Source organism: Alosa alosa, chromosome 21 (genome assembly GCF_017589495.1).
Source record: "Alosa alosa isolate M-15738 ecotype Scorff River chromosome 21, AALO_Geno_1.1, whole genome shotgun sequence".
NCBI classification, from domain to species: domain Eukaryota; kingdom Metazoa; phylum Chordata; class Actinopteri; order Clupeiformes; family Clupeidae; genus Alosa; species Alosa alosa.
Window position 1 is genome coordinate 29604702 of NC_063209.1, and position 27500 is coordinate 29632201.

The window sequence follows — 27500 nt, forward strand, 5'->3', positions numbered from 1 at the left end:
CACACACACAAACACACATACACACACACGCACGCACACATACACACACACACACATACTGCACACACACATACACACACACACACACACACACACACATACACACACACAGACAAATGTTAACGTTACTATGAGCACCACAACATACTTCAACATGTTGGCTGTATGGCAGTATTTCCAAATTGATAAAAACTGATAACAAAATTGCTATTTGCAGGGCTTGTGTAACGGATGCCAGCTAGCTTATGGTGGCCTTACATTGTACGATTTTGGTCTGTTTTCACAGTCGGCGACTAAATGTCCAAAGTCGGACAGAAATCATGGGAGTTGTAGTGGAATCGTGGCGCGCTCCCGTCAACTAGATCGTTAAGTGTAAGGTGCCAATCTTAGCGGTTTTAAGTCAGTCTTTCTCTAGTTTTGCCGTTACGACAATATCAAACATCTTTTTCTAGTCGTGGCTCATGCAAATAGTGACGTGAACAATATAAAAACTAGGGCTGTCAATCGATTAAAAAAATTAATCTAATTAATTACATACTCTGTGAATAATGAATCTAAATTAATCGCATATATAATTTTTGCTGTGAAAGTATTTTAAATATTTAAATTCAAATGAATCATTGAAATAATCAGCATTAGTGACATTAAAGTTCAAAAACTCTTTTATTATTATTTTCACTGTTCAAATAATGGCCATAATAATCTATGATATGACCTAATATGCTGAGGAAAGAAATTCAAAAGTGTTTTGGGAAGAAGTTTTTTTCCCACATACTGTACATTGCATTTCAGGCCACAGATATAACCTAGGGGACACAATGAAAATAAATTAACACTCCCCTCAATGTCAACACTTATTTCTTTGCATTGATGTGCGACTATAGAGTTGATGAACTCAGGTGATATGCAAATTCCTTGCTGCAGACATTGCAGAGGACTTTATTTTTATCAACACCATCAGGCCGTTTTTTAAAAGTAAATGTTCCAATCAATGATCCACGTTTTCTTCTCTCTCCTTCATTTTACAGTCTAATTTTTACTGACTAGAACGGCTCGGGGTCAAAGGTCATACGGAATCGATTAATCTGCACTAATTTTTTAATCAGTTATTTTTTCTCAAATTAATTAATCAAAATTAATCAGTTATTTTGACAGCCCTAATAAAAACCAATAGTGACCTCTCTCCAACACCAAACAGGAAGGGGCAAAGTAGGCGACAGCTGTAGCAAGAGACCTGATGAAACCCATGAATATGATAATTTGTTATTTAGTTTCTTATACATCATTAGTCGGCTCTTCCACGTGACAAAACAACTCTATATCGGCTAAGGATGTTGCGCATGAAACAATGCTGCAGAAACATGAAAATATGACTGAGTTTAGTATAGGCTATCATTTCAGTTCCTGTTGATATTGCACAATGGGTAAGTCTTGCAAGCCCTGCAAGATCCCTAGTCATTGCAAAATCATAGTCTGTGACTTAAAACTCTGTCAGTGTAAGGAGGGCTTTAGCTGTGCTTGTGGAACGTTGGTAAACCTCACTCCCCGACGCCTCAAGAGTGCTGCTGGCATGCGAGCCAATAGCCTGGGCTATTGGCTCAACTGTCAGCACGCTCGCCTCCCGATCCAAGGTGCTGCTGTTCGCGGGTTCGAGTCCGGGCTTTTAACGTTACCAATTTAATTACACATCTTAAGAGCCATCATCCTGAACTCTACAAAGTGTCACGTTAGCAAGCTAGCGTGAGTTTCATGAAGTCCAGAACGAAAAGTTACTAGCCTAGGTCCCATTCATTTTACTCTACAGAGTTTACAGGGTTACAGCTGCATTTCTGTCCATTTGAGAACAATGTGTCATTCTTGTGGAGCTGTCTTGTAGGCTACTGTTCGTATGACATTTACATGTTGTTTACATGATGTTTATATGAAAATCGTATGACATTTACATGTTGTTTACATGATGTTTATATGAAAATATTAGGCTACTTAATGTGCCATATTTGAAATAATTTAAATATTTTTCATGAGTGAATGTCTATTTTTTAAAATGATACAGGGTTGAATCAAAGTAAAAATTGTAATGTCCCGTAACGACAGCAAGTAGCCTACACCAGTGATCCTCACTATTTTTTTCACCAGATGAACGGAAGCTGGCATGCATGTCCTTGAATTTCTTTATGCTGTTTTTGTAATTTGTTGTTGCAATCACAGTGAGGCTTTCAAGATGAGTATGGGTCAGTCGGTTTCTGTTTCCTCTTGATAGTGTTCATGGTCGAAAATGTTGACTCAGGTGTATGTGCTCATGAAGGAAGACATCACTTTCTGTGCAAATGGTTTCAAATTGGGAAAGTTTGCTTCAGAAACCAAACTCCAGAAGTGGCCAACACCTGCTTGGAGAATGGGCAGAGCTTATTTCACTCTCCAGAGCAGCACGAACACCAGGGCAGAGTTGTGTGATGGTTGGCGTGAGGGAGGACACGTTTTCAATCAAATTGAAAATCTCCTTATGTTCCGTCACATCACTGAATCTGGATTCAAACACTCACCCTTCAGCTCCTCCAGAAACTTCAACAAATGTGCTGTAGCTGAAGTGCTGCTGCAGAGATGGGTCACTTGTGGTTGTTGCTCTGAGTTTAGGGAAGTGGATGAGTTCTCTGTCAGGTATCCACAGAGCAGTTATTTTGTTTTGGAATGCTCTGACTGCCCTCAGCATGTCACTTGGAAGCTTGTCTCTCCCTTGGAGCTGCAAGTTGAGAGTGTTCAGGTGACAGGTCAGTAAGGAGGGCCAGTTCGGGTCTTTCAGCTCTGGCTGGTGTTTCCCCTTGCTGTCCAAGAAACTGTTGATTTCAGGAAGGAGGCTCAGGAACCGCTCCAGCACCCTTCCACGGGACAACCATCTTACTTCACTAAATCGCTGTACTCTGTGTCATAGTCCTGGATTAACAGTCTGAACTGTCTGGTTTAGTGCTCTTGAAACAATGTATTTGACCACATGCACATGCACAACCCTTTGCATCACATTTTGGAATTCACTGTTTCCTATCTTTGATACCAGTGCCTCCTGATGGATGATGCAGTGGAAGCTGATGAAATTGGGGATTTCATGAGGCCAACAAGACCCTTCTCTTTGCCTCGCATGCTTGGAGCACCATGAGTACACACACTTGCAAGTTTGGACAAGCTGAGATGATTTTCCTCCTAATATTAAAAGTGCATTCAGAATATCCACACCTCTTGTTTGGCCATGGAGTGGTAGTAAGCACAACATTTCCTCTTAAAAAAAAGGAAAAGATGTCCTTTCCGATGTCTTCCATTCGCCTCATTATTGTTGAATCAGACAGCTGTAACCCTTTTATTTGTTTAATGATGGCGTCCTTGTTGTCAAAGTTTGTGAACAGTATTTCTGCTGAAGCCAAAAAACAGTCTTTAACTATTTCTGAGTCTGAGAAGGGCTTTTTATCCTGCGCCAAAATCCACACGATTTCATAAGACGCCTCTGTTAAACGAATTTTGGATGCGCCGTTTTGAAATGGCGCTCCAAGTTGCTTCGTTTGAAACCGGCACGGGTTTGTTTGCATATTAAGCAAAGAGGGTTCATGCCATGCAGAACAAATAAGAATTCATCTGTCCACTTGTCTTGAAATGTTCTGTGCTCATCTTGTGCTTCGTATTTTTCGTTTCTTACTGGGTACCGTTACACCTGCCGTTTGTCTGCTCGTCCCCTCTCCGGTGTCTTCCTGCTGATTTCTGTTTGCTGCTTCCTCAGACTCATTTCCCTCATCCACTCCACTATTCGTTACAACAATGTGTGTCTTTTTTATTATTAAAAATGTTTATTATTAAAAATGTTTATGAAGCACATTTGAAAAAAAAAAAAAAATATTGGCTGTGTTACCACATACAGTGGGTCCCATTTAGAAGTGGCCACTTAATTCGCGCAGCTGCGTGAAATGTATTACAACTTATCGCCACGAGGTGGCAGTTTAACTCCACTGTAGCATTGCCGGTAAACAGGGCAGCGGATTCCATTCAAAGGCGTTGCAAGTGGCAGTGAGAGGCCGACTGTAAGCAGAACGAAACTAAAGATCACCTCGGTGAAGTCATACAGTAGACTAGGCTAAATCAGAGCCTACCTTTGTTTTTATCAAGCTGGGGCCAGAGATGATGGCCTTTGGCGAACAGTTTAGGCCTACTCAAAATTAGTAAAACCAAATTTGGCGAAATCTCACCAAAGCTTCCATGCGAGCCACCAATTATAGCTTGACGAGCCGCATGTGGCTTGTGAGCTGCGCAATGAGTAACACTGGCCTACACTATCATAATAACAGGTTCATTGTAGTAGCCTAGGCTACAGGAGAGACTTTTCAATGAATACAAATTAGAGGTGTATATCGGTATCAGCATCAGCAATGGGCCAAAATGAGCTTGTAAATATCGGCATATCGGATATTGGTTAAAATTCAATATTGTGCATCCCTAGTCAAAATAGCAATGTATGATCACTGCGTCTGACCACACTCAATGTTTTCACTGACACATGGGTGCACAGGTTGATTTGCTCTTTAGATTGTGGGCCAGATGTGTGTGTGCGCGCGGGCGTGTGTTTGTGTGTGTGTGTGCGTGCGTGCTCAAGTGCACAACAGTGGAAGATGGGAATTGAACCCACAACTTTTCTACTTACTACATCCTATCCTAGCTCCTTAACCACTACGCTACCACCAACCGTTATACTAGTAGGAATCCATTAACAGCCATGCACACACAGAAATGCTCTTCACACACACACACACACACAGAAATACTCTTCACACACACACACACACACACAGAAATACTCTTCACACACACACAAACACACACACACACACACACACACACACAGAAATGCTCTTCACACACAATCACACACAGAAATGCTCATCACATACACGTACACACAGAAATGCTCTTCACACACACACACACACACACACACACACAGAAATACTCTTCACACACACACAAACGCACACACACACACAGAAATGCTCTTCACACACACGCACACACAGACACACACACACACAAATGCTCTTCCTGACAAATGGGCTTTGATGATGTTTCAAGGCCAGCAGGACTGACTATTCAAGTCCTGACATAACCCTGTGAGGCCATCCTTAAAAATATTTTTGTTTGCCATAACCCAACTGACCCTGCCAATTTAGGACCTAAATATTTTTTTTTTTTTTCCCTTTAGTCCAATTGACTTGCCAGTTACTCTTCAAATATCTAATACAAATGCAATAAAATAGTATTACCGTATTTTCTGGACTATAAGTCGCACTTTTTTTCATAGTTTGGCCGGTCCTGCGACTCAGATGAAACATATATATATTTATATATATGTTTTTTTCCTCTTCATGACATTTTTTTTGACTGGTGCGACTTATACTCCGGTGCGACTTATAGTCCGAAAAATACGGGTAATTATATTGTGTATTAAATATTGTGAAAATAAATTGCCTATATACAAACGTAGGCTACGTTCTTTCTTTTAAATAAAAACTTGTGGCGTCATCTATTATTATGTTTACACCATTGGTTTACGCATGTCACACTATGGCCTACACGTTCGCTTCATTTCATTGGTTTACGCATGTCACACTATGATCACGTTAAGCTTGTTTCATTGGTTTTACGATGTCACACTATGATCGTTAAGCTTGTTTCATTGGTTTACGATGTCACACTATGATCACGTTAAGCTTGTTTCATTGGTTTACGCATGTCACACTATGATACGTTCGCTTCATTTCATTGGTTTACGCATGTCACACTATGATACGTTCGCTTGTTTCATTGGTTTACGCATGTCACACTATGATACGCTCGCTTCATTTCATTGGTTTACCCATGTCACACTATGGCCTACACGTTCACTTTGTTTCATTCACAGGCTATGGCTCGCGCTTGTCTGTAACAATGGCTGCAGTAAAGAAAATGTGTCCAGATCTTTCCCCATTCCTTCTCCCCTCTAGGGTGAGACACGGTGACCGTGTCGACTGACCTTAAGGAGGCCACTAAAGTTTTGGTGGAGGAAACTCAAACAATTGAGGACGTGCTACAGTTTGACCTTTTTGAAGTTTAATGTTGTTTGACAAAGATTTCAAATTGTGTGTGGTCTATATAACCTGCATCAGAAAGAGCTTTGCAGTGGTGCACCCAACTAACGGTGTGTGTCAGATGTGTTGTTCTGATAGCTGAGCTTCACCATTCCACTCTGGTTCTCCAGTAGACCTGTGGGCGTGTTAACGCAGACATGCAACATTCACATCCAGTACGCAAAAACACACACACACAGACACAGATAGACACACACACACACACACAGACACAGAACACACACACACACACACACACACTGTCATCAGGCTCATGAGAGATTCCTCTCCATTACTCTCTCGGTCTCTCTCTCCCTCCCTCTCCTTGCCCCCCCCAACACACACACACACACACACACACACACAAACCACAGTGCTCTTGAATGGAATAATTCATAAGGGACAGAGACAGATACACTCTGTGAAGCTTTATGATGTGCCATAAAAGATCCTTACAGGAGTGTGTGTGCAAGTATATAATAGTGTGTGTGTGTGTGTATGTGTGTGACTGTGTGTGTGTGTGTGCAAGTATATGGGATTGGATGGGTGTGTACGTGTATGTGCAAATACTGTATATGGGATTGTGTGTGTGTGTGTGTGTGTGTGTGTGAGTGCAAGTATACGGGATTGGAGGGGTGTGTGTGTGTGTGCGCAAGTATACAGGATTGGAGGAGTGTGTGTGTGTGTAAGTATACGGGATTGGAGGGGTGTGTGTGTGTGTGTGTGTAAGTATACGGGATTGGAGGTGTGTGTGTGTGTGTGTGTGTGTGTAAGTATATGGGATTGGAGGGTGTGTGTGTGTGTGCAAGTATACGGGATTGGAGGGGTGTGTGTGTGTGTGTGCAAGTATACGGGATTGGAGGGGTGTGTGTGTGTATGCAAGTATACGGGATTGGAGGGGTGTGTGTGTGTGTGTGTGCAAGTATACGGGATTGGAGGGGTGTGTGTGTGTGTGTGTAAGTATACGGGATTGGAGGGGTGTGTGTGTAAGTATACGGGATTGGAGGGTGTGTGTGTGTGTAAGTATACGGGATTGGAGGGGTGTGTGTGTGTGTGTGTAAGTATACGGGATTGGAGGGTGTGTGTGTGTGTGTGTGTAAGTATACGGGATTGGAGGGGTGTGTGTGTGTGTGTGTGTGTTCCTGAGGTGTGTGTGTGTGTGTGTAAGTATACGGGATTGGAGGGGTGTGTGTGTGTGTGTGTGTTCCTGAGGTGTGTGTGTGTGTGTGTTCTGAGGGGGTGTGTGTGTGTGTGTTTCCTGAGGTGTGTGTGTGTGTGTGTTCCTGAGGTGTGTGTGTGTGTGTGTTCCTGAGGGTGTGTGTGTGTGTGTGTTCCTGAGGGGGTGTGTGTGTTCCTGAGGTGTGTGTGTGTTCCTGAGGTGTGTGTGTGTGTGTGTGTTCCTGAGGTGTGTGTGTGTTCCTGAGGGTGTGTGTGTGTGTGTTCCTGAGGGGGGTGTGTGTGTGTGTGTGTGTTCCTGAGGGGTGTGTGTGTTCCTGAGGTGTGTGTGTGTTCCTGAGGTGTGTGTGTGTGTGTGTGTTTCCTGAGGGGTGTGTGTGTGTGTGTTCTTGGGAGGTGTGTGTGTGTGTGTGTGTTCCTGAGGTGTGTGGGTGTGTGTGTGTTCCTGAGTGTGTGTGTGTGTGTGTGTGTGTAAGTATACGGGATTGGAGGGGTGTGTGTGTGTGTGTGTGTGTAAAGTATACGGGATTGGAGGGGTGTGTGTGTGTGTGTTCCTGAGGTGTGTGTGTGTGTGTGTGTGTTAAGTATCTGACGGGATTGGAGGTGTGTGTGTGTGTGTGTGTGTTCCTGAGGTGTGTGTGTGTGTGTGTGTGTGTTTCCTGAGGGGGTGTGTGTGTGTGTGTGTGTTCCTGAGGTGTGTGTGTGTGTTCCTGAGGTGTGTGTGTGTGTGTGTGTTCCTGAGGGGTGTGTGTGTTCCTGAGGTGTGTGTGTGTGTGTTTCCTGAGGTGTGTGTGTGTGTGTGTGTTCCTGAGGGGTGTGTGTGTGTGTGTGTTCCTGAGGTGTGTGTGTGTGTGTGTGTTTCCTAAGGGGTGTGTGTGTGTGTGTTCCTGAGGTGTGTGTGTGTGTGTGTGTGTGTGTAAGTATACGGGATTGGAGGGGTGTGTGTGTGTGTGTGTGTAAGTATACGGGATTGGAGGGGTGTGTGTGTGTGTGTGTGTGCAAGTATACGGGATTGGAGGGGTGTGTGTGTGTGTGTGTGAGTATACGGGATTGGAGGGGTGTGTGTGTGTGTGTGTTCCTGAGGTGTGTCCTGATGTAGTGCTGCTGCGGGTACGTGGGGTTGTTTTCCCTGTTTCTATGGTGATGAGTGTCTGTCGACACGGTGATACTGATGAAGGCTGGCCTATCAATATGTGGAGTGATACCAGGCAGAACAGGCAGTCAGACAACCACACACACACACTCACTCACACACTCCTCACTCCATCTGCCAGCCTTTCCCTAAATATTCCTGTGAAAAGTGAGGATCTAGCACATAAAACGTGACCCCTCATAGCATCTACACTGACCGCATTACTCAGGCCAGTGGTGTTTTAAAGTTCACAATGCAACACCGCATAATCTTCACATGATCAGTAATAGCCTACTCTTGTACTCTGCACAATGACAATAAAGTTGAATCTAATCTAATCTAATCTATAATAAAATAACATTCCATGGGAGTGAACTTGGGGAACAGCAGTGGGGTTAACCTGTTTGTTCCAGGTTTGGGATCAACAAATAAAAGTAGGCTAGGTTAACGTTAGGCTAGGTTAATGTGAAGTTTATCTGCTGCCTTCCATCTCTCAAACCTGCACTGCTAACCTACCAAAGTCTGTGAAATTCAGGCCTACTCTGTGTGTGTGTGTGTGTGTGTGTGTGTGTGTGTTTGTCACAGTGTGCACAGAATGTTTGGGGAACACCAGGCCATGCTGCTTTGGCTTGGCACACTCAATTATAGCAACTCCACACACACACACACATGCACACACATGCACACACCCACACACACACACACACACTGACCCCTGGCTAGTCTACACACCCTGGCAACCTCACACACACAGGAGGCAAAACCCCAAATTCTCCCATTCTGCACTATTGTGTGGGTCTGCACAATGGTGATAAGGACCTTTTCTCTCTCTCTTTCTCTCTCTCTCTCTCTCTACATCACTCTCTCCATCTCTCTTTCTCTCTCTCTCTCTCTACATCATTCTCTCCATCTCTCTCTGCCTCTCTCTCCTTCCATCTCCTTTTCTCTCCATCTCTCTCTATCTCTCTCTCCTTCCATCTCCTTTTCTCTCCATCTCTCCATCTCTCTCTTTCTCTTTCTCTCTATCTTCATCACTCTCTCTCTCCATCTCTCTCTTTCTCTTTCTCTCTATCTTCATCACTCTCTCTCTCCATCTCTCTCTTTCTCTTTCTCTCTATCTTCATCACTCTCTCTCTCCATCTCTCTCTTTCTCCACCCCTCCCTCTATCTCCCTTCTCTCCCTCTCTCTCTCTCCATCTCTCCCTCTGTCTCCATCTCTTGCTCTCTCTCTTTCTCTCTGTCTTTCTCTCTCCCTCTTTCACACACTGGTTAATCTTCATGGACGTTTGAAAAACTGGGATGAAGGCCTAACCTGATTTGGTGTGCATGTGTGTGTGTGTGTGCGTGTGTGAGTATGATGGCTATGTTGTGTGTGTGCATGTGCGTGTGTGTAAGTATGATGGCTATGTTGTTGTGTGCTTTGTGTGTGTGTCTCTGTGTCTGTGTCAGTGGGCAATCACATGAACAATAACAAGAGCAAAAACAGAAACATTTCCATCAACAGCTAGTAGTCATTGGTTTCTCCATCAGTCCCATGTGACGTAGTCTCTGGTTGTGGAAACCAATACACATTAGATTAGATTGGGGGGGGGGGCTGAAATGCCTCATCAGGCACGGCAAGGAGGCGGCATCAGTGGTGGTGGTGGTGTGTGTGTGTGGGGGTGGGTTAGTTGGTTGGTTGTAGGCCTTCACGATTTGGGGAAAAATATGAATCATGAAAATAAGAATTGATATCACGATTCTCTGTGCATCTTGCCACAAGCCTGTAAACATAGAGGCTTCAATGAATAAAGAAAAATACTGGCCATTTAAGTACAGTAGGCTACCAAAAATAGTACATATAACACATTGAACTAAATGGGGTCCTGATACAGGCTCTATCTGAACTCCTTGAACATGTCTTTACATAACTAAAACATGTCAATCAACATACTGCAGCTACAGCTTCAGTCTCTAAAGAAATGGACTTTGTCACTTGCCAATTTAAGTACAGTATCAAAAACAGAATGATTTCTTAGCACCCTCTTGAACTGCTTGCCTTTTAGAGAATTACATTCAACTGGCCATGTAGTTCGGTTTGAGACTGAGTGGTTGGCTGATTCATGTCACTAGTATCCAATGTTTTTTTGCAGTAGCCTACCCTATGCTACAGATTATTTCTTAAAAGTTATTTCTACACCACTGGCTCATTTTATAAAACCGGTGCTTTCTCTACGTCCTTGAATAAATTAGCATTTGCGTGTGCGCCTCACCACCCTCTGCAGTGCTTTCCGGTCAGAGGCAGAGCAGTTGCCATACCACTGTGACACAGTTGGTGAGGATGCAGCGGTAGAAGATCTCCAGGATCTGAGGAGACATGTGGACCTTTAGTCTCCTCCTCTCCTGATCTGAGCAGAGATATGGACCTTTAGTCTCCTCTCCTGATCTGAGCAGACATATGGGCCTTTAGTCTCCTCTCCTGATCTGAGGAGACATATGGACCTTTAGTCTCCTCTCCTGATCTGAGGAGACATATGGACCTTTAGTCTCCTCCTCTCCTGATCTGAGCAAACATATGGACCTTCTTTAGTCTCCTCTCCTGATCTGAGGAGACTGATCTGAGGAGACATATGGACCTTCTTCAGTCTCCTCTCCTGATCTGAGGAGACATATGGACCTTTAGTCTCCTCTCCTGATCTGAGGAGACATATGGACCTTTAGTCTCCTCTCCTGATCTGAGGAGACATATGGACCTTCTTTAGTCTCCTCTCCTGTTTTGAGGAGACATATGGACCTTTAGTCTCCTCCTCTCCTGATCTGAGCAGAGATATGGACCTTTAGTCTCCTCCTCTCCTGATCTGAGCAGACATATGGACCTTTAGTCTCCCTCTCCAGGATCTGAGCAGACATATGGACCTTTAGCTTCTCTCTCCTGATCTGAGAGGAGACATATGGACCTTTAGTCTCCTCTCCTGATCTGAGGAGACATATGGACCTTTAGTCTCCTCTCCTGATCTGAGGAGACATATGGACCTTCTTTAGTCTCCTCCTCTCCTGATCTGAAGGGGGTGAATGTTGGCACTGTACTGTATGTCAGTCCAAACCTCAGTCAGCTGCACTGCACAGGCCCTGAGTACGCGTCCGGGGAGACCATCAGGACCAGCAGCCTTACGTGCATTAGTCCTGCTCAGTGCCATCAGGACCAGCAGCCTTACGTGCATTAGTCCTGCTCAGTGCCATCAGGACCAGCAGCCTTACGTGCATTAGTCCTGCTCAGTGCCATCAGGACCAGCAGCCTTACGTGCATAAGTCCTGCTCAGTGCCGCACACACATCGATGGTGGAGAGGGGCTGGTTATCTGCAGACACCACAGCCTTGATGGCCACATCCTGGTTATCCCTGTCAAAGCGGCCATACAAGTGGTTCAGCTCATCAGGCAAGGAGGAGGAGGAGGTGGTGGTGGGGGTGGTGTTAGTAGTTTTGTAGTCTGTTATGGCCTGAATGCCTTGCCACATGCCTTGGGAGCTTGTGGGTGTGGTGATGGTAGTGTCCATGCACCAAGCCAGATTTATACAGTCCATAATCAATCATGATGTTACAGTCCATAATCAATGATGATGTTACAGTCCATAATCAATCATGATGTGTCACAGTCCATAATCAATCTGTGTGTGGTGATCCGCAGCTGCAGTCCATCCATGTTGTTGTCCAGGGAACGAACATTGGCAGAAAAGGCTTAGTAGCAAGAGTCGATGCAGAGTTAGCTTTAGCTTAGCTTGCAATCCGCCCCTCTGCCTCGCCTGTGTTTGTGTTTTTAGCCCGGCCAATGGTTACTTCCGGTCGGTGTAACAAAGTTAGCTCGTCCCCCTGGTTTGGCCATCTCTGGGATTACGCTGATAAAGAAGTCAAGATTGCAGGAACCGATGTCCAAAAGTTTCTGTCGGCTGTGCGATATGTACACTAAACTATGTTTAGCGAAAATACTTGAAATAAACAAGCAGCTTACCACTGATTTGCAAAATGCGGAGAGACACAGAGCCTCGCGATGCGGCCGACTCCGCGCGCCATCTTGACTCGTTTTATATGGTGATTATTGGAACCCCGCACTCCTCCAGCCTGTCATCAGCACTGAGGAGGTGGTGTGTGTGTGTGTGTGTGTGTCTCTCTCTTCCTCTCTCTCTTTCTCTCGGTCTGTCTCTCTTTCATGATACTCTTGTCTGTATCTCTCTGATCTGACACTGAAATATAAGGCTCAATTGAATTATTGATAGGGACCCACTGTGTGAATAAGTGTGTGTGTGTGTGTGTGTATCAGTGTGCAGGGGTGGAGTGGGGCACTAAATATTAGCGGGAGATGATTTAGCAGTAGTCTGTAGCAGGAGATTTAGCAGTAATCTGTAGCGGGAGATTTAGCAGTAGTCTGTAGCAGGAGATGATTTAGCAGTAGTCTGTAGCAGGAGATTTAGCAGTAGTCTGTAGTTGGGAGATTTAGCAGTAGTCTGTAGCAGGGAGATTTAGCAGTAGTCTGTAGTGGGAGATTTAGCAGTAATCTGTAGTGGGAGATTTAGCAGTAGTCTGTAGCAGGAGATTTAGCAGTAGTCTGTAGCTGGGAGATTTAGCAGTAGTCTGTAGCTGGGAGATTTAGCAGTAGTCTGTAGCAGGAGATTTAGCAGTAATCTGTAGCTGGGAGATTTAGCAGTAATCTGTAGCTGGGAGATTTAGCAGTAATCTGTAGTTGGGAGATTTAGCAGTAATCTGTAGCAGGAGATTTAGCAGTAATCTGTAGCAGGGAGATTTAGCAGTAATCTGTTAGCAGTAATCTGTAGCAGGAGATGATTTAGCAGTAGTCTGTAGCAGGAGATGATTTAGCAGTAGTCTGTAGTTGGGAGATTTAGCAGTAGTCTGTAGCGGGAGATTTCTCTCTCTCTCTCTCTCTGTGTGTGTGTGTGTGTGTGTATGTGTGTGTGTTATTACCAGGGCTTTGGGGAGGGGCTGCCATTGCATAGTGTGTAAAGGAAGTGACAGAAAGGGCTGATAGAGGGTCTGCCAGATCATCTCTCTCTCTCTCTCTCTATTATGCGTGTGTTTGTGTGTGTCTGAGATATAGTATCGTGCAGCCTGTTTTTTGCTGATGTGACAGAATAGGTTTGTTTATGTATATTGCAGACTGTTTTTGCCTGTTTGAGACTGAGACTCTCATGAAGCTAAATATACAGGAGAAAGGTCTCAAAAAAAGCACGCACACACACACACACACACAAAAAAGCAGCAGACAGTGTAAAACCGGGCTTCTAGCACAGGATTAGTGGGAAGGTTGTGTAGATGCTATAGTATATATGGTGGTAGATGGTGTAGATGCTATAGTATATATGGTGGTAGATGGTGTAGATGCTATAGCATACCGTATATGGTGGTAGATGGTGTAGATGCTATAGTATATATGGTGGTAGATGGTGTAGATGCTATAGTATACCGAATATGGTGGTAGATGGTGTAGATGCTAGAGTTTATATGGTGGTAGATGGTGTAGATGCTAGAGTTTATATTGTGGTAGATGGTGTAGATGCTAGAGTTTATATGGTGGTAGATGGTGTAGATGCTAGAGTTTATATGGTGGTAGATGGTGTAGATGCTAGAGTTTATATGGTGGTAGATGGTGTAGATGCTAGAGTTTATATTGTGGTAGATGGTGTAGATGCTAGAGTTTATATTGTGGTAGATGGTATACCATATATACTATAGCATCTACACCATGTTGCAATGATTTCCTCTTTTTCTTATTCCTTGTTCAAGTTTATATGTATATAGCAAGAGGTTTCTATTGGCGTATTAAATATCGTCAGAAAAATCCAATATCATGCATCCCACAGAGCTCCAATATCATGCAGCCAGTCAGCAGCCTAGATTAGAACAGCTCCCACTCACACACTCTCCTGCTGATGGACACACACACACACGGCATGCCAGGATGTGGTTGAAATAGCTCCATCTGACTGCCCTCATGGAGATGATTTGTGTTTATTTCCTCATGTATTCCTCCGCTCCTCTGTTCATTCTGGTTTCCATAGTGATGATGATGTTGAGGTCAGTGGTTAGACTCTGAGTGTCAGAGTGCACCTCAGGGGTCCTGTGTGTGTGTGTGTGTGCGTGTGCGTGTGTGTGCGTGTATATTCCGGCACCATGCCAGGTCTGCAGTGTGCGGCGCATGAGTGTGATGGAAAAAAGAAAGAGGAACTAGCTCTCACTCTAATTAGCCTAACTAGCTCTCACTCTAACTAGCCTAACTAGCTCTCACTCTAACTAGCCTAACTAGCTCTCACTCTAACTAGCCTAATGTTACTGATATGAGAGAAACTAGCTCTCACTGTAACTAGCCTAACTAGCTCTCACTCTAACTAGCCTATTGTTACTGATATGAGAGGAACTAGCTCTTACTCTAACTAGCCTAACTAGCTCTCACTCTAACTAGCCTAATGTTATTGATATGAGAGAAACTAGCTCTCACTGTAACTAGCCTAACTAGCTCTCACTCTAACTAGCCTATTGTTACTGATATGAGAGGAACTAGCTCTCACTCTAACTAGCCTAATGTTACTGGACAAACAGAGCAGAGCGGGTGTTGGCAACACCATCTGGGGTGCGTTTCCCAAAACCATAGCGCATGGGCAAGTTTGTTGCCAGCACTTTTGATCTTTTGAAAGACTCATCATTTTTGTCAGAGGCCCAGGGCCTAACATTCAGTTTGTAGTGTAAGAGAGTCCATTGTAGTAAATAGATAGATAGCCCAGTAAAATACGTCATTATCCACCACTAGCCAGGCTAATCTTCCATGAGTTGAACTTCGGTCATGAAGCAGCTATCCGTGGACTCCAACATAGGCCTTCAACAACGTTGGAGCAACAGTTCCTTACAAAAAAGAACTAGGGTAAAGTATTACTATACGATCTCTATAGTAGCCTATGTTGTAACATACTGTAGTATGTAAATACTAAACAAGTTCTACAGTTTTTGTAGGAGCCATTTATGACAAGTTAATTTAATGACCCCTGCTGGTGAATGATAGCCTTGTGGCCTGAACACAGTCAGTAACAAGGGGAAGTCAGTTAGTGGTACATAGGAACACAAAGGGTTAAATTGCACACCTGTGCCAATTAGTGGTACATAGGAACACAAAGGGTTAAATTGCACACCTGTGCCAATTAGTGGTACATAGGAACACAAAGGAAGCCTTGAGTTGGTTGGAAAAGTTTGTTGGAAATGCTTGGGCAAATGGTTTTTAATGTATCTGTTTATTTATTTATGGACAGTTTATTGTATTGGAAGTGTTACGTCACTTGTTCTCCATATTTCTGTTTTCTCTATTACAAGTTTTTGAGTGTTTATCGAAGGAACTGACTGATGCATGTGTGTGGCTTGTGACTATGATGGTGTGTGTGTGTGTGTGTGAAAGGGGGAACTGTACCTCTTTATTGCTCTGTGTGTGCGTGTGTGTGTGTGTGTGGTCTCTCTCCTCCCCATGTCTCACAGAGCTGTCTTTCAGTCTTGACCAAGTCACCCGCCCTTCAACAAACACGCGCACACGCACACACACACAGGAGTAAATGTCCAGGTAAGGTTTCCCCAGTCTGTGAGAGGCTGATTAAATTCTGTTTCAGTAACCGCACATGAAGTTATCCAACACACTGATCCCACTGCCTGAAAGTCCCAGTGTGTGTGTGTGTGGCTGCTTACACTGTGTGTTTTTGTGAGTGAAACAGGGGGTGAGAGAGAGAGAGAGAGAGAGAAAGTTATTTGGCGAGGAGAGGTGGGAACTATCATTCCTCCTGGAAGAAATAGATCAGTAGGTAGTACATCTCTGAATATGTACAATAATGCTACATTTTAACAGAGGGCTCCACATGACTAACAACAATAATTAAAACTATTTCTTTTGTTAGTTTTGCTAATGTCATGGAATGTCATTGTAGGTAATATGATCATGCATTGCATTCTCTTTCTAGCTACATTTTCATGTACCACATCAGCAAGTGAATCTTTTGTAAATTGCTTTACGATTACCGTCGGGCCCTTCACTCCTTCGTCTTCAACATTCCGGTAGAATTCTTAATCTTTTTGGCCTCTATGTGTCCAGTTACATAGTCTCTGTCTGTTCTTGGTCTTGGAGTTTGTGAAATACATTTCTAAATAAATGCGACTTATATTATGTTTTTCCCTCTTCATGGCACATTTTTTGACTGATGCGACTAATAGTCCGGAAAATATGGTACTACTTCAGTCACGCCAATAAAGCTTATTGAATTGAATATGGTACTACTTCAGTCATGCCAATAAAGCTTATTGAATTGAATTGAGGGAGAGAGAGAGAAAGGGACTGCAGTATTGGTTAACGGCATTGCTGTAAACAACTATTGTAAACATTAGAACAGAAACACACACACATACACACACACACACACACATACAGGACCACATTGTATGTTTTGCTACACCTAGAGTCCTCTCCACATGGTGAAATCAGGCTCTCTGTTCCAGAGTATCTTCTAATTGTGATACACACATGCACACACACACACACACACACACACACACACACACAGGATCACAGGAACTCAGGCTCTCTGTTCCAGAGTATCTTCTTATTGTGAGTCACACATGCACACACACACACACACACACACACACACACCAGGGTTCCCGCGGGGTCTTAAAAAGTCTTAAAAAGCCTAAAATTCAGTACTTTAAATTTAAGGCCTTAAAACGTCTTAAAAACCGCCAGATTTTCATTCCGAGGTCTTAAAATTCATTTAGTCAGGTCTAAAAATATTTTACCATCGTTCATTTCCAGAAACGCTGGCCGCAGAAAGTTATTACAAAGTAGCAAAAAAGTATTGAGTCGTAGCTTGCAAAGCAGAGCTCTAGCGCCTTTGCTACCATTGTAACAAAACCAGCAGAATGTTCAGAACATTGGTTCAGTGTGTTGTAGTTCTTTCTGGGGATATTGGTGTTGGTACCTAGCCACACGAGTGATAAATCTACAAATCCCGTGATAAATGCAATACCTGCCCGCAAAAAACCAAGGCCTCCTCAGAATTTGTTAAAGTTTGGCTACATGTGGAAAATGGGAAAGTGTAGGCCTACTTTCAACGAGACATGGCTAGATCCAGTGATGCCAGTAACGCGTTACTCTATTTTGATCATTTTTTTTTTTAATATAATGGTAATGAGTCTAACACGCTACTATTTCTAGCAATCAGATTCAAGTTACTTATCCAAGTCACTGTGCGTTAGGCCTACTATTTTTGTCATTTACCTTAGTAAAAGATATATTCTTTGCTTTTTTCTTGTCTTGGGGATTAACACTCACGTTTTCAGCATGATGACTCACGTGTAATACCACGCAGCAACACAAACATAAACAACAATAGAGGGAGGAGAGAGCATTTTAGCTATACAGTCATTATTTTGAGTTTGTGTCCACTAAACATGATAACATTAAGGTACGTTGTACACTCTGTGCCTGTGACAAAGTGCTGTCTAGCTAGACATCCCAAGTCTCCTGAAGTTCTGGGAGTCTCCCGATAGCGGCTTCCTGACGCCCGCAAATTAGATAAAATCTCCCGGAATCTAGAATGAACAAGAGCGCACAAGCCAGACCGGGAATTCTAATCGCGTGTGCATCTGAGTTTAGCGCGCACACGATGGAGAGGGAGAGAGAAAGGGGTGGTGCGTGTGTGCCTGAAGCGCATCCAAGACAGAGCAGAGTCAGTGGCCCCCAAAAAGGAACATTTAAGACCCATTTCACATCAGACTACACGAAAGTGTACCCTTGTCTCATAAGAGTAAAACATAATTGTAGGATTGCCCATGCCAATTGTAGCATTGCCCATGGCTGCAAAAGACTTGTTGAAGTGAGTTTAACAAGTGTCATTTAATTTGCTATTATTCAGGCCTATACTAGATGGCTAGTTGCCAAGGCTACATGAAAAGCCTTTTCTTTGCAAACACCGCGCTCTCCCGTTTGTTCTCTTTTTGAAAATGAAAAGCCCAAACTACCAAAATCTACATATTTTATCATCACAATTTCTATCAATAGGCCTTCCTTATTTGGTGTACTGACTAGACATTATTGCACAAACATCTGAATTTCAGTATCTAATTAGGCTAAAGGGCTACCTCCCAAAAATTACTTTTTTTCAGGTTGGGATGTTTGCTATACATTGTTGACATTACTGTTAAAATGCATTTCCAATAAAGTGAGTATTGGCAAAACCAGTTATCATTTTTATGTTGAGGCGGTGGGGGTGTTGTCAGCAGCTGCTGAAAGTAACTAATAAAGTAACTTGTAATCTAACTTAGTTACTTTACTGATTACTTGATTTTAAAAGTAACTAAGTTACTTTTTAAAGGAGTAATCAGATTACTTTTCCAAGGTAACTGTGGCAACACTGGCTAGATCACAGTGATGTCTGCTGTTGGTTACAAGTGGTACCCAGCTCCAGGTGCGAGGCTCGCTGCAAACTTTGCAAAAAAACTATTCAATTAGGGACTCTGGGTGTGAAGGCGCTGGAGTCACAAGCCAGAGCATGCAGAGAAACATAAGCTAGCCGCAAAATGCAAACTGTTTATCAGCACAAGCCACTAACATCATTTTAAAGCTCCGGTTTCGCTCTTTCAAGTGACATCTGTGCGACTTGTGCGAGATAAGTACTCCGTGAGCAATTCAACAGAGAATAATGGAAGTGAATTTGGACGCATATTAATACTATATATTTTTAGGAGGGCTTTTGATCATCTTTGGGTGGTTTCAGCTCCCCCAAAATACTGTAAGCCTAACAACGTCTTTGACAAGGCTCATACACATACCCCACCCACACACATTCTAATGCAAAAACACACACACGCACACAAGTGCAGTGTCCAACCAAAACATACTTTCACACCCAGTTTCAACTCCAGTCTCATTTTTGACTTTGTTGATGAAATCTATTCTATTTGAGGGCTAGTTTGTTTTAGATTATTTTCATTTTGGGCTTAAGGTTTAGGGCATTTGGTACGTGAGGATATTTTTCCTTCAGTATACTACAAGTGAGCAATGTAAAAATCAGTTGGGTTGTAGACGTTGGGTGTGGAAGGTCACTAGTTTGATTGCTTTATCTGTAAATTAAATTAATGCTTTTTCAACGACTTTTCAATGATTTTTCAGAATTTCTTTGATTTTTAATATTTTTTGGTAATGCGTCGTGTAGGTCTTAAATTTCAATCTTTATGGTCTTAAAATGTCTTAAAAAGGTCTTAAATTTGACTTACTGAAACCTGCAAGAACCCTGACACACACACACAGGATCACAGGAACTCAGGCTCTCTGTTCCAGAGTATCTTCTTATTGTGAGTCTCACACACACACACACACACACACACACACACACACACACACACACACACACACACACACACACACACCTGTACACACACACACACAGTGTGTGTTCCTGCTAATCACACTGTAGCGCTGGTGTGAGTGTACAGTTTGAGAGACGGATGCAGATGTGTGTGTGTGTACAGGTAGGTGTGTGTGTACAGGAGTGTGTGTGTACAGGTTTGTGTGTATACAGGTGTGTGTGTGCAGATGTATGTGTGTGTACAAGTGTGTGTGTGTGTACAGGTGTGTGTGTGTACAGGTGTGTGTGTGTGCAGATGTGTGTGTGTACAGGTGTGTGTGTGTGCAGATGTGTGTGTGCGTACTGAGAGACAGGGTAGTGGTGAACAGACCTGTTGTGTCTGGCTGATTACTTTACTCATTAGCAGTCTTGTGTGTTTGTGTTTGAATGCTTCTGTTTGTGCTTGTTTGTGTTTGAGTGTATTTGCATCTGTTGTTGTGTCCCCCAGGGCAGGATATTCTAGCGTCTGCGGAGGCTTTGTGTTGCTGTTTCATGCTAGCGTAATGTTTACTGTTTCTACAAATCAGGATGTTTCTGCAACTACATTCATTCTGCACGATGGGAAGCTCTCAGCTGTTTGTTCATTTGTTTGTTTATGTGTGTTTGTTTGTTTGTTTGTTTGTTTGTAGAGATTCCTCTGAGAGGAGAGGGTGTGCAGGCGGAGGCAGAGCAGTCCTTCTCTGACTCCTCCCTCTTCAGTCACTGGGGGCGGGACCTGGGCCCTGAGAGCCGGCGCGTGGCGCTCAAGATGTTCCAGGCGCACGGCTACAACAGTTACCTTAGCGACCGCATCTCACTGGACCGCCCCATCCCTGACCTCAGGCCAGACGGGTAAGCTGTGTGTGTGTGTGTGTGTGTCTGTGTGTGTGTGTGTGTATGTTTGTGTAATGTGTGTGTGTGTGTGTGTCTAATGTGTGTGTATGTGTGTGTGTGTGTTTGTCTAATGTGTGTGTGAGTGGTGTGTGTCTAATGTACGTTGTGTGTGTGTGTGTGTCTAATGTGTGTGTATATGTGTGTATGTTTGTCTAATGTATGTGTGTGTATGTGTGTGTGTGTGTTTGTCTAATGTGTGTGTGTGTGTGTGTGTTTGTGTCTAATATGTGTGTATCTGTGTTTGTGTGTGTGTTTGTCTAATGTGTGTGTGAGTGGTGTGTGTCTGAACCAGATGGAGATTGCATTGTGTGTGTGTGTGTGTGTGTGTGTGTGTGTGTGTGTGTGTGTGTGAGTGGTGTGTGTCTAATGTACGTAGGTGTGTGTGTGTGTGTGTGTCTAATGTGTGTGTGTCTATTGTCTCTATTGTATTATCAGGTGTAAGAACATCTCCTACCCGCCCCACCTGCCCCAGGTGAGCATCGTCTTCATCTTCGTCAACGAGGCGCTGTCCGTCATCCTGCGCTCCATCCACTCCGCCATACACACCACGCCCACACACCTGCTCAAGGAGATCATCCTGGTGGACGACAACTCCAGCAATGGTACACACTCTCACACACACACACACACACACACACACACACACACACACACACACACACACACACACACACACACACACACACACACACACACACACATACACACCTCACACATACACACACACACACACACACACACACACACACACACAGAGCTGTTCCGTGGCCTCATTAGGATGCCGTGTCAGAGGGAGCTGCAGGGTTCTAGGCGTCCTGCAGGGTTCTTGTATGTGCTGTTCTAGCGAACTAACATGGAACAAAAGAGAACAGGCCGGGGTTTTGTGTTCCGCACAGAGGGCTTCAGTGGGATTCTCAGCATGTGAATAATTAACTCTGTGTGTGTGTGTGTGTGTGTGTGTGTGTGCTGCTGGTGTGTGTGTGTGTGTGTGTGTGTGTGTGTGTGTGTGTGTGTGTGTGTGTGTGTGTGTGTGTGTGTGTGTGTGTGTGTGTGTGTTTCTCTTTAATCTGCCTGCCTAATGCCCATAATTAGTGTCTGTGCTCCAGGATTAGGGACGAGGTGAAGAAGGATAATTAGTGAGCAAAAGTGTGTGTGTGTGTGTGGGTGTGCGCGTGTATGTGTGTGTGTGTGTGTGTGTGTGTCTGTGTGTGTGTGTGTGTGTGTGTGAGTGAGAGAGAGAGAGAGAGATTGGAGCTCAGGGGAAAAGTGTGTGTGTGTGTGTGTTCTCGAGCTGAGGGGGGAAAGAAACAATGTGTGTGTGTGTGTGTGTGTGTGAGTGTGCGCTCACTTTGCATCCCTGTGTGTGTGTGTGTGTGCGCTCACTTTGCATCACTGTGTGTGTGTGTGTGTGCTGTGTGTGTGTGTGTGTGTGCTGGTGTGTGCTGGTGTGTGTGTGCTGGTGTGTGTGTGCTGGTGTGTGTGTGTGTGTGTGTGTGTGTGTGTGTGTGTGTGTGTGCTGGTGTTGAAGTGGAGGAAGAATGCCAGAAGCTGTGTTTAGGATAAGAGTGCAGTTCATTAAGAGCTTTAGTGTCTGTCCTTTTCATACATCTCAGTTAAGAGTGTGTGTGTGTGTGTGTGTGTGTTAGTCAGACATTGTTTGTAATAAAAGTGTGAAAATGATGCGACTATGAGAGCTGAAAGCTGACTGGAAGCAACATTGCTTGTGTGAGTGTGTGTGTGTGTGTGCGTGTGCGTGCGCGTGTGCGTACATGTGTGTGTGGCGGACCAATCACTGACTGTTACAGACCTGCTAACCTGTATGCATTTTGCTTAGGCCCATTTTGCTTAGTTTGATGTTATCTTGGAAAGTTATTACTTGTTCACCTGTTGTTTCAGTTAGCATTATATTTTCCATGTGTTGCTGATGGTTAAAGTTTTCATAACTAAAAGGCGTTCAGCAAACCTTTCCAAGGCCAAATGCAGCCATTAAAGGTGCTCTAAGTGATGCGTTTTTTATGTCACTTACTGCAAACATCACCTCACCAACCGCTAGCTGTCTGTGTCCTGAATACACTGTAAAAAAAATGCGATCTCTGTGGACAGCCCAGGCTCCAAGAACGGCAACAAAAATAACCTGGGCAAACCTAGCCCATAAAAACATGACAAACTGTTCCAGCAAATCACAGATGAGATGCGCGTTTAGGAGAGTTTCAATTGCATGGGAGCAGCACGGGAGGGAGGGGGTGGAAGTAGCGAGCTAGCTCTCTGTTTTGTTTGAAAGTCAACAGAAGTGATGTTACCCAGCATCGCTTAGAGCACCTTTAACAACGAGTCTCTAAGTGGACCTAGGCCAAATATTTTGAGTTTCTCACTGATGAGTGTTCAGTTTGTTTTTTCTTTGGAGCATATAGATCAATTTCCTTGTTTATTAGCGTGAAAACAAGCGAGAACCAGATGGAGATGCGCGTCGCGCGATGCGTCGCGTCGCGTCGCGTCGCGTCATGCGTCGCGTCGCGTGTGTGTGTGTGTGTGTGTGTGTGTGTGAGAGACGGCCTGCTTGCACCTATGGGGGTAATGTAATCACTGCAGCCTCACAGATGGCAGAAAGACACTGCGATCTGAAAGAAACTGAGTGCATGTGCAAGTGAAATTCTTTAAAAGCAATCAGTAATTTGCGTTAGTCAACAGGTAATAATTGAACATTGAATGTATTTTTAAAAAGAAAAAGAAAGTGAAAAAAGAAAACAAACATGTGTGATTATGTTCGACTGCACATATATAACAGATGTCCATAAGCCTCTATATACATGTGGGCTATTGTGATTATGTTCGACTGCACATATATAACAGATGTCCATAAGCCTCTATATACATGTGTAGGCTATTGTGATTATGTTCGACTGCACACGGACTATAACAGATGTCCATAAGCCTCTATATACATGTGGGCTATTGTGATTATGTTCGACTGCACATATATAACAGATGTCCATAAGCCTCTATATACATGTGGGCTATTGTGATTATGTTCGACTGCACACTGACTAGAACAGATGTCCATAAGCCTCTATATACTGTAGGCTATTGTGATTATGTTCGACTGCACACTGACTAGAACAGATGTCCATAAGCCTCTATATACATGTGGGCTATTGTGATTATGTTCGACTGCACACTGACTAGAACAGATGTCCATAAGCCTCTATATACATGTGGGCTATTGTGATTATGTTCGACTGCACACTGACTAGAACAGATGTCCATAAGCCTCTATATACATGTGGGCTATTGTGATTATGTTCGACTGCACACTGACTAGAACAGATGTCCATAAGCCTCTATATACTGTAGGCTATTGTGATTAAGTTCGACTGCACACTGACTAGAACAGATGTCCATAAGCCTCTATATACATGTGGGCTATTGTGATTATGTTCGACTGCACATATAGAACAGATGTCCATAAGCCTCTATATACATGTGGGCTATTGTGATTATGTTGACTGCACACCTGACTAGAACAGATGTCCATAAGCCTCTATATACATGTGGGCTATTGTGATTATGTTCGACTGCACACTGACTAGAACAGATGTCCATGTCTATATACAGGCTATTGTGATTATGTTCGACTGCACACTGACTAGAACAGATGTCCCAAAGCCTCTATATACATGTAGGCTATTGTGATTATGTTCGACTGCACACTGACTAGAACAGATGTCCATAAGCCTCTATATACATGTGGGCTATTGTGATTATGTTCGACTGCACATATAGAACAGATGTCCATAAGCCTCTATATACATGTGGGCTATTGTGATTATGTTCGACTGCACACTGACTAGAACAGATGTCCATAAGCCTCTATATACATGTGGGCTATTGTGATTATGTTCGACTGCACACTGACTAGAACAGATGTCCATAAGCCTCTATATACATGTGGGCTATTGTGATTATGTTCGACTGCACACTGACTAGAACAGATGTCCATAAGCCTCTATATACATGTGGGCTATTGTGATTATGTTAGAGCTGCACACTGACTAGAACAGATGTCCATAAGCCTCTATATACATGTGGGCTATTGTGATTATGTTCGACTGCACACTGACTAGAACAGATGTCCATAAGCCCTCTATATACATGTGGGCTATTGTGATTATGTTCGACTGCACACTACTAGAACAGATGTCCATAAGCCTCTATATACATGTAGGCTATTGTGATTATGTTCGACTGCACACTGACTAGAACAGATGTCCATAAGCCTCTATATACTGTAGGCTATTGTGATTATGTTCGACTGCACACTGACTAGAACAGATGTCCATAAGCCTCTATATACTGTAGGCTATTGTGATTATGTTCGACTGCACACTGACTAGAACAGATGTCCATAAGCCTCTATATACATGTGGGCTATTGTGATTATGTTCGACTGCACACTGACTAGAACAGATGTCCATAAGCCTCTATATACTGTAGGCTATTGTGATTATGTTCGACTGCACACTGACTAGAACAGATGTCCATAAGCCTCTATATACTGTAGGCTATTGTGATTATGTTCGACTGCACACTGACTAGAACAGATGTCCATAAGCCTCTATATACTGTAGGCTATTGTGATTATGTTCGACTGCACACGGACTATAACAGATGTCCATAAGCCTCTATATACTGTAGGCTATTGTGATTATGTTCGACTGCACACTGAACTAGAACAGATGTCCATAAGCCTCTATATACTGTAGGCTATTGTGATTATGTTCGACTGCACACGGACTAGAACAGATGTCCATAAGCCTCTATATACTGTAGGCTATTGTGATTATGTTCGACTGCACACGGACTAGAACAGATGTCCATAAGCCTCTATATACTGTAGCCTACATCCAGGTGAATGAAATACTGTATGTTGGCATAACATGAGGGATCGATGTATTTCTTTACAACAGAAATAGCTAATAATAATGGATTAAAAAGAGGTAATATAGACCAGGCATGATTAAATAGAGACCATATATAAGAAAATGGATATATATCCACAACATAATGGATAACATATCCACATCAGTCTCTATCAACACAAGTCTTTTCATAGGTCAGGATTATTGGGCTCCAAAACAGATTGTCCACATTATAGAGCTATTGTAAAAGATTCAGTTTGCACACATTGGATCAAATTTAGATAGATATCCGACATTAAATATGGGTCGCTATCCAAAATGTAGCTAGTGTGTATGGCTATGTGTGTTTTTGGCTGCATGCTGTTACGAAGAGGTCGAGGCACAGCATCTAACTAAAGCTATGTTGTCCAGGGTATAATGTTTAGCTGACCTTGCTCCGCAATGTAAGCTGAAAGCAAAGCTCTAACTCGGTAGTTTTCAGAGTGGGGGCCGTGAGGGGGTGTCAGGGGGGCCCCAGCAAGTTGGTAGGAAAAAGAAAAGCAGCAAATACATTTGAAGAATTTAAAATATACTATTACTATGAGGGTTGTTCTACAATGCCATTATAATAATTAGTCAAATATCTGTACATTATATTTTCCATGATAATGACTGGGAATAATAGTAGAGTGATAACTCTCATATAGCATAAAGCCCCAAATGCAATTTTTACACACTGTATGCTCCATCGCGAAGTGCTTGTGGCTAAAATAATTATTAGGATTAGCTTAATGTATTTTTAAATTTGCCGTAGTATTGTTGATGGGTTTAAGAACACATTAAGGGGGTCCTTGGCCAGAACATAGTGGTATTTGGGGGGCCTTGTCGTGGAAAAGTTTGGGAACCCCTGCTCTAACTAACCTGCACACTGGACCTACATGATGTAAAGACGTGGAAGTAGAACCTACCGTGTCTGAGTGCAAATGTGTGTGTGTCAGCTTTAGCAGAGCTCCAGGGAGAGGTCACTCTCGCTGACCCGGTATAGCTCTCTCCCGATGTCTCCTGAATAGCCCAAGCGTTGGCTCCTAATCTGAGTTCAGTTTGTTGTGTGGTGGTTTAAAATCCAAATGAACGAAAATGAGACAGGTCCAAGTTTGGCGGACTGGCAACAGGCAAACGCACATGAGGTCGAAACACAGGTCGCCAGTCTTCCCCATAGTCCTGCAAACTAATTGTGAGCCAAGGACCCAGGACAGGTGTTCAATTGAACCTAATTAGCCACAGGTAGTGACATCACTGAAGCCACGCCTGTAAGTCAGTGCTGGCCCTACCATGTGACCCTAACTCTCCTAACGTACGCATAAAGGCCGACATGAGTATTTTGTTTTTTCTCAGCCCGAGGTGCTTCAAGTTGGCAGGTCTGCTGTGATACTGAAACACATCAGTGGGAGCAGAGGGCAGTGGTGGGAGAGAGTGCAAATTCACATACATACACACACACACACACACACACACACACACACACACACACACACACCAGAATACACACCTAAACACACACATCAGAATATACACCTAAACACACACACACTGATGCCAGCTAGCTTAGCTGTGTGTGTGGAACATTGGTAAACCTCACTCCCTGACGCCTCAAGAGTTCTGTTGGCATGAAAGCTAGTAGCCCGATGGTCTTCACGCTCGACTCCCAATCCGACTATTGTGCTGACTATTGTGCTGACTATTGCGCGGTTCGAGTCCAGGCATGTGCAGGGCTGAATCGTGCAGGTTACACACAATACAGGTTACACACACACACACACACACACACACACACACACTTCAGAATACACCAGCACACTCACAAAAATAT

At 43.5% G+C, this 27500-nt stretch overlaps 1 protein-coding gene across 1 annotated transcript in view; it reads left to right on the forward strand.

The window, feature by feature from the left end:
• galnt18b (UDP-N-acetyl-alpha-D-galactosamine:polypeptide N-acetylgalactosaminyltransferase 18b) overlaps window positions 1-27500 on the forward strand; it is an 84588-nt gene that overhangs the window by 22296 nt on the left and 34792 nt on the right. Inside the window, 2 exon segments of the mRNA XM_048232310.1 lie at window positions 20492-20693; window positions 21171-21337. Coding sequence (XP_048088267.1) covers window positions 20492-20693; window positions 21171-21337 — 369 coding nt within the window.